This window comes from Mirounga angustirostris, unplaced genomic scaffold (assembly GCF_029215605.1).
Source record: "Mirounga angustirostris isolate CCGP_5_RB_7025 unplaced genomic scaffold, mMirAng1.0.hap1 SCAF_1, whole genome shotgun sequence".
In the NCBI taxonomy this organism is placed as follows: domain Eukaryota; kingdom Metazoa; phylum Chordata; class Mammalia; order Carnivora; family Phocidae; genus Mirounga; species Mirounga angustirostris.
In genome coordinates this window covers 1,272,882-1,286,325 of record NW_026991709.1, presented here as the reverse complement: position 1 = coordinate 1,286,325, position 13,444 = coordinate 1,272,882, and the positions used below count along the sequence as shown (strand labels likewise).

The following is a 13,444-nucleotide window of genomic DNA, read 5'->3' as shown; positions in this document are numbered from 1 at the left end:
GGTGACAGCTAGTAAGTTCAGTAAGCTGCAAGATACACGATCAATGTGAAAAATCAATTGAATTTCTATGTACTTGTAATGAATGATCCAAAAATGAAATTAAGTAAAAAATCCATCTACAAAAGCACAAAAAGAGTAAAATACTTAGGAATAAGTTTAACAAAAAGGAGTGCAAAACTTACACTCTGGAAGTTGAAAACAGTGTTGAGAGAAGTGAAGGAAGATCTAATAAATGGAGAAACACTCGGTGTTTGTGAATCGGAAGACTTCCCACTGTTAAGATGGCATCACTCTGGAACGGTCTGCTGAGCCGACCCTGCCGGGGACCCCGCTGACTTCCCGTTGGAACCCGCAAGCTGATTCTGATACCCATATGGAACTTCAAGGCACCAGCAGGGCCAAAACAGTCTCGGAAATGAACAAAGTGGGAGGCACCTTGGGTCTTGGAAGAGTTTTTAGAGTCTGTAAAAATATGCGCTCTGTGGCGCTGGTGCAAGTCCCATGGAGTCTAGCGAGCAATTCAGCTGTTTTGCTCTGTGTAAGTGAACTTTAAGTTATAACGTTGGGTAAGAGAGGGGGTGTGATGGCTCAGGGGACAAACACCCACCGGGCCGCCTGATTTCCCGAAGTGAAGCCCACAGAGGACACCCAAGACGAAGGAAGGCAGAAAGAAATCTCTGTTTGCATTTCAAACGCACAGGAAGGAGGGGAGACGAGTGCTGTGCTCACTCATGCACCCCTGCACCACCCTTTGCTGGCTGTTAACACTCGCCACGTTTCCAGCTCTCCCCAGTCCACATCTGCGTGCACACGCAGGAGCATCCACGTACGTGCACAGACACCCCACATGCATGCACACACTCACTTCTTGGTTAAAGTGAGTGGCAGCATCCTGACTGCTGCCCGGGCACTTCCATGTGCTTGTCCTAGAGCAGGGACGTGCCCAGTGACGTCGGTCCACTCTCAGACGTGCCCCAGGGTCCCTGTGCTGTCCTTTACGGAGCCGGCGGCCCTGGAAGGTCGAGGCCTGCGCGCTGCGCCTGCTGGCCGTTTCCTCCGCCTCCTTGCTCTGGACCCCCTCCCTCCTTCTCTTTCCCGATGTGGACATCTGTGCGGAGTCCAGCCCGCTGTCCCGTGCAATGCCCCCCGGTCTGACTTGTCCAGCTGCTTCCCCATGTTTGGATTCAGGCTTCGGCAAGTGCCCTCCCGCGGGCCTTCCATCCGGAGGTGGGAAGTGGTGGACGGGGGGCCACTGCGGCCAGGCTGAGCTGACAGGGTGCTTTTTCCCCATGACCCTTGACCCTGGTGAGTCTCTGCTCTCCGGGCGCATCTCACGTCTGCTGACCGTCCTTCCCAACAGTTGCCCTGCACTGGCCAGGGTCGCTTCCAAGGGTGGGCTCTGGGGGGCTGGGGCTGTACGAACCCCCCCCCGGGAGGCCCGGGGTCTCCTGTATGTTTCTGTCACCCTCAGGCCAGCCGCGTGCTGGGTAGGGCTAGGCACTCCCTTAGGAGCCGACAGGGTTCTCTTGGGCTTCATGCCACCCACAGAGGGATTTGGGTTTGCAGGCTGGGGGTGGTTCTTCACACCCCATGAGCTGTGGAAATGCTGGGCTGTGTCAGCCGTCTCACGGGGGGGCGTGAATATGGGGGTCTCTGCTCTCCGCACACGGGAGGGAGGGAGTTTGAACCACGCTCCAAGGACTGATTGGAGAAGGTGGATCGCACATCCTGGTGGTTAGAAATCAGACAGGGGGTTGCAATGTTGCCGTTGTCTTCGGTTTTGGGGTTTGTGCGCTCCCACGGGGCAGCGGAACCAGGCGGGGTCCTCGGGTGACCGAGCGCCCACCAGGAAGGGCAGGTGCCTGTGGGCCTTGACCTGGCCCTGGCTGCCCGGCCACCTCCTGCCCCTTCGTCTGGACGGCAGCCCCGAGGCCGGGCTGTGGCTGGGAGAGGCCAGTGCAGGGCCCAGCCGGGGGCCCGCGTGGAGCTGGCCGGTCAGCCCCTCCCCAGCAGCAGCGCCTTCAGTGGGCATCTCGGGAGCTGCTGCGTCCTTTATCGTCATGCTCGAAAAAGTCACCACGAGACGTAGAGTTTAGGCAGAGCGTCTAGGTGTATTAGGCAATTATAAACCAGTTGCACCACAGGAAGATGAAAAGTCATGTTTTCATTTCGAAAGAGCCGGAAATGTGTCCACAGTGGAGGGACCTTCACTGGATGTGTGTGTGGCCACCTGGGAGCGGGTCCCTGGGCAGTGGGTGCGGGGAGCTTGAGCGCCCGGGTCTGCTCCTTGGAGGCTGGGGGACACGCGCCGGGGCTGGCCTTGGGCAGGGGCAGGAAAGAGAGCCCCAGGGCTCCCTGAGCCAGCAGGGTCTTGGGGAGACAGTCGTGGAGGAGGGGCCCCGCTGTGGGCAGCCCCGGGAGGCCCGGCCGGAGGGGACTTGGGTCCTCAGCGTGAAGGTGGTGTCGGAGGTCACGGTGGGAGGGTTTCTGACAGGTGAGCGCCCCGAAAGCCATGCTCTGAAGTTCCGAGGCAGCATCATCCTCCCGTTCCTCGGAGAGCCAATTTTCTCGGTTCACGTGTGGGTGTTTGTGTTTTTTCAAAAATGAAAATAAAAGACCGCATTATTCAGGAATCCAAACCAGACAGGCCAACAAGACGGAACAAACCCCCGGTGGAAGGCAGGGCGGGAGGCAGGGGTGCGTCTCGCCACCGTGGGGATCCGGCGGGTCCACACGTGCTCTCCATCCGGAAGGGGTGTGAGGTGGCCCGTCCCACGCAGGGCCTCCTCAACGGCAGCTCGGACGCCCCGAACCTGCCCAGGCTGCTTGCGGAGGGGAGGGCAGAGCGGGCACGGGGCTCTGGGCTTCTGGGGGCAGCCCCGGGAAACCTTCCTGTGTGTAGGAAATGCCTCTGTGATGGCCGTGTGAATGTGCTGGGGTGGGGAGCCAGGTCACCATGCCGCCTGAACCGTCTTCCCCAGCCTGTGCACCCTCATCGCAGGGTCTGTCCTGATTCCTCCCATCAGCCTTCTGGACCTTTATCCGGGGGGCTGCCCTGCTGCCCTGGGGGGCTTCTTCTGGCCACATTGACCCGAGTGCTGAGCCATCCTTGGGGGGTTCCTCTTCTTTGTCTCTTGGGGGGCACTGGGGTGCTCAGAGAGAGGGGCTGCTTTTCCCTGTAGACTTTCAGTTTTCAGTCCCAGGGAAACACAGGTTGGGACACTTTGTAGGGAGCGACTTGGGTCATGGCGCCAGCAGGAGACCCGAGTGTTGGCCGCCGGCCTCAGGGTCGGTGCCTCATTGGGAGTCGGTGCTGGGGGCTGGGGGCTGCAGAGAGGTGTTCTGGGGCTGCTGGGAGGGAGCCTCGGTGCTCATAGATGCCCAGAGTCCTGACTCAGCATCACCAAGTTGGGGGGCCAAACCCTGTTCCCCAAGGCTCGGGCTGGAGCTGCCCAAGTGGGCACTGGACTTCCTGGCCTGATGGGGCATTCGGGTGTGGGCCGTGGCAGCAGGGGCTGGATTCCGCAGCGAGGACCCAGCGTCCATCAGCTGGGGAGGTTTGCATGGACCATAAGGAGCGGCTTCTGGGCTTGGGGCCTCAGGGAACCAAGTGCTTTCAGAAATGTAGCACCTGACCTACTGATCTTTAAGTGGGAGTCCCCTGCTTCTCTGTCCCCACGGACGATGTGGGGTGATTATCGAACCTCAGCAACAAGACCGACCCCAGTGGTAGGAGCCAGACAAGAGCCTTTACACGGAGCTCCCATCGGAGCGGCAGGGTCCAGACCCGGCAGCGCGTGTCCCCCAGGGAAGGGGCCTGTTGTGGCCACAGCTGGAGGAGCGGACACCGCGGTGCTTTCTGGGAGCTGTTGTCTGCATACGAGCACACATGTGCGTGTGCGGGGATGTAGGTGCACGTGTGAGTTTGCATATGAACATTGCATGTGTGAGTGAGGGTGTAAAGTGTGTGAACACGTGTGTGAGTGCATGTGAGTGAGCATGTGTGTGTGTGTGCTTGGGAACGTGCACACATGTGCACACATGAGTGTGTGTGTGGTGTGTGTGGAAGAGGCTCGCATGGCAGCACCATGGTGGCTTGCTCTCTGTAGGGAGCAGAGTCCTGGGGACGGAGCCGCACCGGCGTGTTCCGAGCAGGTTGATGGCGTGGTGGCTCTAGCTTTGAGGGGACGGTGGCCTCTGGAGGGTGGCTGGAAGGGCGAGGTCTGGAGTAGGAGGGCGTGGGTGGGGCGTGGAGGGTGGAGGGGCGCCCTGCTGGGTTGCGGTGTGGGCACGAGCGTGGGGGCACTGCTGTCCCTCCTCGTGCGACCTCGGTCCCTGGTTCAGCCTGGGGGGCGAGCTGAGCCAGTGGGTGCGGGGCCGGCCCCACCGGCAAGTGGCCCCAGGGAGTAGCTGAGGGCCCAGGGCCACCTGGACGGACAAGGGAGCCACCCTCCGTCGGACGCGCCCGCGTGCGTGGGAGAAGGGACAGAGCCTTTGGAATTTCTGTCCTGAGATTCTCCGGAGACACTTTCAGGCATAAGATCACATTAGAGACACTTTTAGGCATAAAATCACATTAGTGAATTTTCAAGCAAAGAGACGATTTCTAGGAATTCTGAGCATGGTGGGGATTAACACTGGGAACGACGCCTAGCACAGATGTTTGCATATGGAATGCCCCCCTTTGCAGAGGGGACACAGTGTTCCGAGTTCTGAGCCCAGCAGCCGGGCCCTGCCCTTTGGATGGTAGCTGACTGATTGCATCCTCGGTGCTCTGGGCTGGGGACAGTTGGGGACACGTCACAGCGGCCACACTGCTGAACCCAGCCCCGGGGAGGGTGGGCTGAGACCCTGCCAGAGCCTGGGGAAGACGGGGTGTTGGGGGGACGTGGGAGCTGGTGTAGAATGTGGTGGTGAGGCCGTGTGCGTGACGGTGTGTGCGGGTGTGAGTGTGCATGGGCGAGCCGGGCTGTCTGTGTGAGTGCTGGCCGCCTCCTGGCTCTGCCGTCCCTGGGCTCCGCCGGGAGCCGAGTCTCTGGGCTCCGTTGTTCATGCGTAAGTGAGCTGGCGGCTGTGTCCCGTGAGGTTTGGGGGGTAAAGGCGGAGCGCTGGCCCTGTGCTTGGCGTGCTGTGCTTGCTGTGCTTCCCCCGTTGGGGTGTTGAGGATGGGAGGGAGGCCGTCCCTGGCAGGCCTTGTGTGGATGGGGACCCCTCTCCTGCGGCCCGGGGACCGTCCCTGGAAGAGCCCCCCCGCCGTGCGCCCAGAAGCGGCAGAGCGCCCGCTCTACACGCGGCCCGGGCTGGGGGGCGGGGTGGCCGGGAGACCCACGTCTACCTGGACCCTGCTGCCGCCGGCGCCTCCGGCATCGATTGGCCCCGTAATCCTGCTCTGCCCTCATGACACCGGCCGCTGTGGCCTTCGGTCCCTTGGGCAGCTCTGAGGTTAAGTTGGATACCCTCAGGACAGTGCAGAGCGTCCGCTCACGCCCGGCACGCGGGCTCTGGCCAGATGGAGAGAGGGGCGTCCCGAGGGCGCCGGGCCCCGGGGGTGCGTGGACCACCCGCCCTCAGGGTCTTCGGCTGGCCAATGTCTCAGAGGCTAACTTCCTCCACAAGAATTGGAACAAGTTCCGGGGTTGCTACAGACTGGTGGCCCCGGGCCAGGCTCTTCGGGGCTGTTGTAGGGTCTCCGAGAGCAAGTGGGCCAGGGCGGCCCTCGGTGGCCTGTGGTTCCCGGCCCTGCCCCGAGCAGACGCCCGCCCGAAGGCCGGGCCGGGGGCTCTCTCGCGGACCCAGCTCCCGGAGGAGCTCCGGGCAGGGTCAGCGGAGGGAGGGGACAGTGTGGAGCGGGGACCTCGTCCCTCTTGCAGTCTGAGGTTGCTGCCAAGAGCCTGAGAAGCCCGCGGGTGCCTGTCTCCTTGATCTAGAGGTTTGTGTCTTTTCCCTCCGGGAGAGGAGAAAGGTGGAGGAAAGAGCCTCCGGCAGAGGAGAGGGGAGCTGGCCACGGGCCCGTGGGCGGGGAGGGCGGAGCCAGGCTGGCCCGGCCCTGGGACGCAGACACGGCCGCCCAGGCCCTGTGAGGGCAGAGCACTGATGGCTCGGCTCCCCGGCAGCCGCCTGGGCCCCCCGCTGCTGCTTCTCCTGGTCACATATTGCCTCGCGGCCGCCCATGCTGACCTGCTGAGCCTAAACTGGCTGTGGTCCACTAGGACCGACGGGCCCACAGCCGAACTGGTCTCTGAGCCCCCGGGGAGCCCACATGGGCAGCCCAGAGAGGACACCAGCACACACGCGGCCCCCCAGCATGGCCCCACGGAGCAGGGGAGAGGCCCTGCCAGCCCGGAGCTCCCCGTGGAGAGGCCAGAGACTGGCCTGGGCGGTGCCTCCCCCGCGGGCCCGGACACGAAGGAGGAGAACATCGCCGGCGTGGGAGCCAAGATCCTGAATGTGGCTCAGGGCATCCGGAGCTTTGTCCAGCTGTGGGATGACGCCACTCCCACCACGAGCCCCCCCCGGACAGAGGCGCCAGCCCCTGTGACCCCCACGGCCCCCCTCACCCTCCCCGGGCCCTCCAGCCCCCCCCAGGAGAACGGGACCGCTCTCTGGCTGGGCAGTGGGGCCCCGAGCTCTCCGGACACCCAGAGGACCGAGGCCGGCACCCCACCAGTGCCCACCCAGCTGCCGCCCTTCCCGGGCAGGCCCTCGCCACCACCACCTGCTGCAGGTAGAGCTTCTCCGTCCTCTGCGCCAGGTGGGGACCCTCCCTGGGGGAGCCGGCAGTCCCCGGGGCGGCCCCAGGATCCGGACAGCGGAGGACTCCTGCGCGTGGCAGCCGGTGCCGGCCAGCAGCACCGACCCCCTGGCATCCACAGACGCACGCCTCCTCAGCTCCCCCTGGTGACGGGCCCCCTGGGCGCTCTCGCCGGCCGCTCCGCTCGCTCCTCCGACCCCCGCACCCTGGTGTCTCAGATCCCGCTCTCGGCTGTCCCTGGGGACGGGGGCGCTCGGGCTCCTCACGTGGCTAACTCTGTGGGGCCTGGTCTTGCTAACCGCTCTGCACTGCTCGGGGCGGACCCGCTGACCCCCACCGGGCAGCCTGTCCCCGCCGCCGCCGGCCGCTGCCTGCCCCTGCCTCCCTCCCTGCCCGTCTGCAGCCACCTGGGCATTGGGCGCGCCTGGCTGCCCAACCACCTGCAGCACAGGAGCAGCGAGGAGGTGTGGGCCGCCGCCCGGGCGTGGGGGCACCTCCTCCAGACGCACTGTCACCGCTTCCTCGCCTGGTTCTTCTGCCTGCTGCTGGCCCCGCCCTGTGGTGCTGGCCCTCCGCCCACGCCTCCGCCCTGCCGCCAGTTCTGTGAGGCCCTGGAGGACGCGTGCTGGGGCCACCTGGACGGGAGCGGGCTGCCGGTCTCCTGCGCCTCGCTCCCGGCCCAGGAGGACGGCCTCTGCGTGTTCATTGGGCCGGGTGCAGGTAACTGGCTGGCCCTCCTCCCCGCCCTGTCCCTCTGTCCTGCCAGGTGAGCCGGCCAGTCAGCTGCCCCTGCGTCCCCGGGTGGGCCTCTGAGCGCTGGGCCTGCTCCCGTTCGCACTCGAGGCCTCGGCCCCATTCCGGTGGGTCTGTGTGTCCTGCCCCCCCTCCCCCCGAGAGCAGCCTTGACCTGTGTTGGTCCCTGGGGTCGTTAGGCTATGGAGCTGGGCTGGTGGGGGTGGACCCCAAGACGGGGGTGTCACACCGCGGGGCCCCTGGGGGATGTGTGTGGGTGAGTTCCCGGCCCCAGTGCCCAGCTCCACGGAGGGGGGAATGGGAGGGGAGAGTGGGAGGGGTGGAGGGAAGGGGCTATGGCTGCCATGGATGGGGAGCAGGGAGGCTGAGCCCTGCATGCAAGCGGCAGTGGCCAGGATGTCATGGCAGCGGAACAGCCTACACAGGGCGGCTCTGGGGGTCCTAGTGCGTGCAGAGCAGAGGGGCCTGTGGCTGCCCGTGGGCTGGGGCCCAGTGGGGAGGCACCCAGGGCTGTGGGTGGGCTGGGCTCGATGTCATCCACAGGCAGTGGCAGCCTTGGTGAGCTCTTTGTTCCCACACGCGTACCTGATGCTGGGCTCGCGTGGCCTCCTCGGGGGCTCTGTGCTGTGTCCACTGAGCGTGTGGGGCGGGTGCAGCTCCCGCCAGCAGAGCCCAGGGGCCGCCCGAGCTCAGCTTCCTCCTGCCGGGGGGCGGGGAGGGCCAGGCCTGCGCACGTGTCTCTCCCACCCCGGGCCTGTACACGCGAGGGTCCCGCCGCTGGGTCCAGCCGATCTCCTCCGGTTGGGGGCTCGGCCACACTGGGTGCGGGCTGCGAGCTGGTGCAGGGCAGTTCTCACGTGGCCCAGGCAGGGTGGTGTGGGGTGTGGACCATCTCTAACCACAGCTGCCTTGCGCAGCCGAGTGGCCTGAAAGGGACTTCTTACTGGACATCTGCACACGTTGGCAGGGCCCCCAGGCTGTCAGGGAGGCCGTGTTCCCAGCAGAGCCCTGGGGGACTCTTCTGTCAGGGCTAACAGTCCACACCCCCTCAGGCTAAAGGTGGGGTCAGGCATTTATCACACTGAGGATCCCTCCTGGGTGTGGCCTGGCTGGGGAGGGTCCCTGGGAACCAGGGCTGGGGCTGTGAGCATCGTTCCTCCTCTGGCCTCTCAGCAGGGGATCCCCCACTGCTAGGCCCCTGGGCCTTTCCGTCCCCACCTGATGGGGGCAGGCAGGGCAGGAGGAAGGCCCTAATCAGGAGGGAAGGGAGTGAGGGGCCCCCTAGCCCCTCCTCCATGTTGGTGACTGGTCCCCCAGTGATGAGTGTGAAGATCCGGGCTGAGTGACGGCCTTGGGCTACCTGGATATTGGGAGGCTGTGGGGTGGTGGGGAGAGTGGAGGGGGTAAGGTTCTCTGTAGGGGAAGGAGGCCCAAAGGGTGGGTGCTGCTTCCTTCCCAGGACCCAACCAGAGCTGCCCACAGAGGTTTCCTGCCGAGGCACCATTTCATGTCCCTTCTGTCGAGTGTGTTCTGCATGGGGGCCCCGGGCTCCAGGGCAGAGATGGCCCCTGCTCCCCTCACACTGGGGCAGTGGGGTGTGGACGGGTCACCTGGTAAGGCTGCAGCTTTGTTCAGCCTGGTGGACGTGCCCTTCCTTACCTGCTTCCCTCCTGTCCCTGCAGGGAGAGTGGGTGGAGGAGGGGGACAGTGCAGCCACTGGTTGGGGCCCAGGGAGGTGGTCGAGAGGAGAGGGCTGCTAGAGGGGCCCCTTTGCTGTGGCTGGAGCCGGCAAGGGATCAGCACTCTGTTGGGGACCTGGTGCCGAGTCTGCCTATGTGGGGGCTTGTCCCTCAGGCCCCAGAGAAAAGCAAGTAGGGGAGGGTCAGCCAGCAGGGGGACTGTCCCCCTGGGGAAGGGGACACCGAGTGGGGGTGTGGCTGCAGGACAGTGACGGGCAGCCTGGGCTTTGCTCTCTGTGCACCTTTCCTGATGTCCCTGGAAATGACGGTGAAGATAGGTAGTGTTCTGAGCCTGGGAGCCACTGTTGTTCCTGTCTGCAGGAGAGAAACAGGTCTGTGGGGATAAGGCGTGTGTGTGCCGCGTGGCTAGCAACAGGGAGCCAGGAGGTGGACGTGGGCAGTCTAGCTCCGGGACTGGACTTAAGTGCCCCACGGACTCCAGACAAGCAGAGCCCCAGGCCACGGGAACCCCAGCTGGCCAGTGAGGTCTCGTCACTGTGACGATCCTGAGGCTGGCGCTGTCTTCTGGGGAGGATGCCCAGCCCATCTGTCATGGGCCCGCCACGTGCTCGGGCTTCCCAGCTGCTGGGCTTCCATCAACCGCCTTTAATGAAATGTGAATTCAGAGACAGTAAACATTGTTTAAATGCTTCGGTAACTTGAGGTTTGCACCTAACTCTGATGTCAGAAGATGAGACTACCTTCATGGAAAGATACTTAGGCTTGCCTCCCACCTCCTGGCAACCTGCCCTGGCTGAGCTCTCACGAGGTACCAGCAGTGGCTTCGGCTTTCTTGCTGGGATGTCAGGTGCCCAGAGCAGTGGATGAGATTGTCTGCAGGTAAGGAGACACATGCGCTTGGAATGGGGTTTCTTTGACCATCCGCCCCATCGGCATCCAGCTCACCATTGTCTCTAGCGGTTATTCCTTCCTGCTCTGAGGAAGGCTGACATGGGACAGCGTGCAGACAAGAGCTCACCTTCGGCCTCACTGAGGGGGAGCAAGATGGTGGCTGTGATTATGCCCATGCAGGAGCAGTTTGGACTCTCCACATGGGGGCCGTCTCCCTGACAGTGTCCTTCCCCTTGGTGAAGGAGCTGTCCATCCTGCCGCAGGGAAATAGTTTTTGACTGCTTTCCTTTTCAGTTGAGAAATCAAGTCTTAAACTATTGTTACTATTATATATCACGCAAGAAGCTAGCCCACCCACCCACCTTCATCAATCCATCCACTCACCCACTCACCCACCCACCCATCCATCCTCCATTAATCCATTCACCCATCCACAGATCCATCCATGCATGCATGCATGCATGCATGCATCCATCCATCCATCCACCCATCCATCTATACATCTATCCATCCATCATCCATCCATCCACAGATCCATCCAATAATCTATCCATCCATTCATCCATCCCCCATCCTTCCATCCGTCCATTCACCAACCTACTCATTCATCCATCCATCCATCCACAGATCCATCCATTAATCCATCCATCCATCCACCCATCCACCCATCCTATCCATCCATCCATCCATCTATCCATAATCCATCCATCCATCCATCCATCCCCCCATCTATCCACCCATCCATCTGCCCATCCGCCCATCCATCCATCCATCCACCCACCCATCCATCCATCCACTCATCCTTCCCTCCATCAATCCACCCATCCATCTGCTCATCCACCCATCCACCGATCCACCCACCTATCCATCTATCCACCCATCCATCTGCTCATCCACCCATCCATCTGCTCATCCACCCATCCATCCATCCACCCACCCATCACTCCATCCACCCATCCATCCACCCATCTGGATATTGGATCAGGTTTTCCATGTTAGAATGTGGTTGTCACATGTAATATGCAGTATGTTTTTGTCTTGAAATGGGTCCAGAGAGAACCCACAAACCAGGTGGCAGGGGCAGATGCTCAGCTTTGCACTGTTGAGGAGTTTTGTGTGTCAGTGATTCCAGTGTAGGATCTGGTTTGCGATCATTTCCCTTCCTGGTGTCTGGCCCAGCCTCTCCCCCACTGCCATGCTGGTTTCCCTCTAAGTTCTTTTTTCTGACTTCCTGATTCTCGGAGTACCTGGAAGGCTCAGCAGCCACTCCTTCTCCTGGGGCCACTCACCCAGAGAGGATGGCCTTGTGACTGGGAAGGCTGTGCTGTGGGTGCTACCTCGTCCACTCCAAGCAACACGGCCAGTGTTCCAGGGGCCCCGACATGCCTTTGAAGTATGTAAAACTGCTCAGGGACCCCTGCCTCCCTACACTGCTCCTTTGCCAGCCATCTGTGGGCAGCCCCACTTCGAATGACTAGGTTCTGCAGACATGTGGCCTCAGTTCTGTGGAGGAGGGTGTGTGAAGGGTAGCCAGTGCTTAGAGTGAGACTTCCTTCCCCTAAACCCACAAATTCTGGCCCTGGGGGACTGCCTTTGCCTGCCACTCTCATCCCTTAGGACCACTCTGCCCCATCATCTTGTCCTCCACAGCTTCTCTCCTGGGTTACATTTTTTCCCAGAACCAGCTCATGAACACACAGGCATAGAGATCAGAGCCACACAAGAGAGGGCTGAATGCAACTTCCAAGCGCCCCTCACTGCCAGGATGGGGCATCTTCCCCGTTCCTTCTGTGGCTTTGGATAAATATGTGTATGTGAGTTTCCTGTGGCTGCTGTAATAAATGACCACAAACTTAGTGGCTTAAAATAATACAGATGGGTAACGTTATAGTTCTAGAGGTCAGAAGTCCGAAATCAGTCTCACTGGGCTAAAATTAAGGTGTCTGTCTGCAAGGCTGTGTTCCTTCTGGGGGCTGCAGGGAAGAGTGTCCCCTGCCTTTTCCAGCTTCTGGGGGCCACCAGCGTGCCCCTGCCTGGGAGACACACATGCTTTTAAGGATGTATGTCATTAGATTTGGTTAACCTCCCCATCTGGGGCTATAACATTAATTGCATCTGCAAAGTACCATTTGCAGGTTGCAGACATTGCAGAATGGACATGTTGGGCCACTCTCCTGCTTACCACGGTGTGTGTGTGCGCATGCGTGTGTGCGACCTCATGTATGCATACTCTCGATCCTTACTGTGCATACGTGGGCTCACTTTCTATGTATCCCAAAGTCCCTCTTTTCTATGGTGACGGGTCTCAGAAATGTCCTGTGTCACTAGGGGAGATACTCTCGTTCTTGTGTGGTTCTGGTTGGTCCTGCCTCCCTCCTCAAAGGCAGACCTTCAGGCGCTTCCAGCTTCTTGTAACACATGATGCTGTAGTGGTTGTGCTCATCCTCTCGACCTGTTTGTCCAGTCCCTGCAGGTCCTGATCTGGGCTCTGGCTGACAGCTGTGTTTGGACATGGCCCTGAGCTCGGGGGGTTCACAACCTTCTGCAAAGATCATCGATGGTCCGTGGGCATTTTCTCTCCAAATCATCAGAAATATTTCACTCAGGCTTTGATGGGTCGAGTTGAACATGCAGAGAAGTATGGATGCTATTAATGCATCAGGTGTAGATAGTTAAACCTTCACCGAGGGATGAAGATTGATTTATTTTAGAGAGAAAGAGCCTGCATGCAGGTGGAGTGGCAGGAGGCAGAGGGAGAAAATCCTCAAGCAGACTCTATGCTGAGCACAGAGCTTGATGTGGGGCTCAATCCCAGGACCCTGAGATCATGACCTGAGCCAAAACCAAGAGTCAGACACTCAACCAACTGAGCCACCCAGGCGCCCCTAGATGTTTCTTAGAATGTTCTCAGTATATTTTCTTCTCTGATATCAACATTCTCCACTCATCCCAGACATTATTACTTTGTGGTTGTGACTCTAATAAAGCAACAGGTGCAGAGCTTTCTTCAAACACTTTACTAGGTTCAAGAAGTCTCTGCACATCTGTCTCACTGAGGGTGTTATGTTCTATTCTAGCAGGTAAGTGGGATGAGACAGTGTCTCGTGGTCTGCAACACAAATGAGGACCTTCTCCACTTTTCGATGTGTGTACTGGGGGCGCCACTGTTGGGTGCATGTGGCCAATACCTGGCTCGTTACATCAGTGGATTGTCAAAAAGTGTCACCCCCTTGTCCCACTTGCCCCCTCCCCCTATACATGCACAGCCTCTCCCACTGTCCACATCCCACACCTGAGTTGTGCATTTGTTACCAAGAATGAACCTACACTGACACGTCGTCCTCACCCA

The 13,444-nt window shown here is 60.8% G+C and overlaps 1 protein-coding gene across 12 annotated transcripts in view; it reads left to right on the top strand.

The window, feature by feature from the left end:
* COL18A1 (collagen type XVIII alpha 1 chain) overlaps positions 1–13,444 on the top strand; it is an 89,394-nt gene that overhangs the window by 32,971 nt on the left and 42,979 nt on the right. For 6 of the 12 annotated variants that reach the window (XM_064577823.1, XM_064577815.1, XM_064577803.1 and 3 more), the window contains exon 1: positions 6,044–7,471. The exons of 3 other annotated variants lie outside the window; for them this stretch is intronic. In XM_064577823.1, coding sequence (XP_064433893.1) covers positions 6,094–7,471 — 1,378 coding nt within the window. In that variant the 5' untranslated portion in view covers positions 6,044–6,093. Of the gene's footprint in view, positions 1–6,043; positions 7,472–13,444 lie in introns of those variants that run through there. 3 more of the 12 variants (XM_064577842.1, XM_045902338.3, XM_045902336.3) reach the window with 1 other exon arrangement.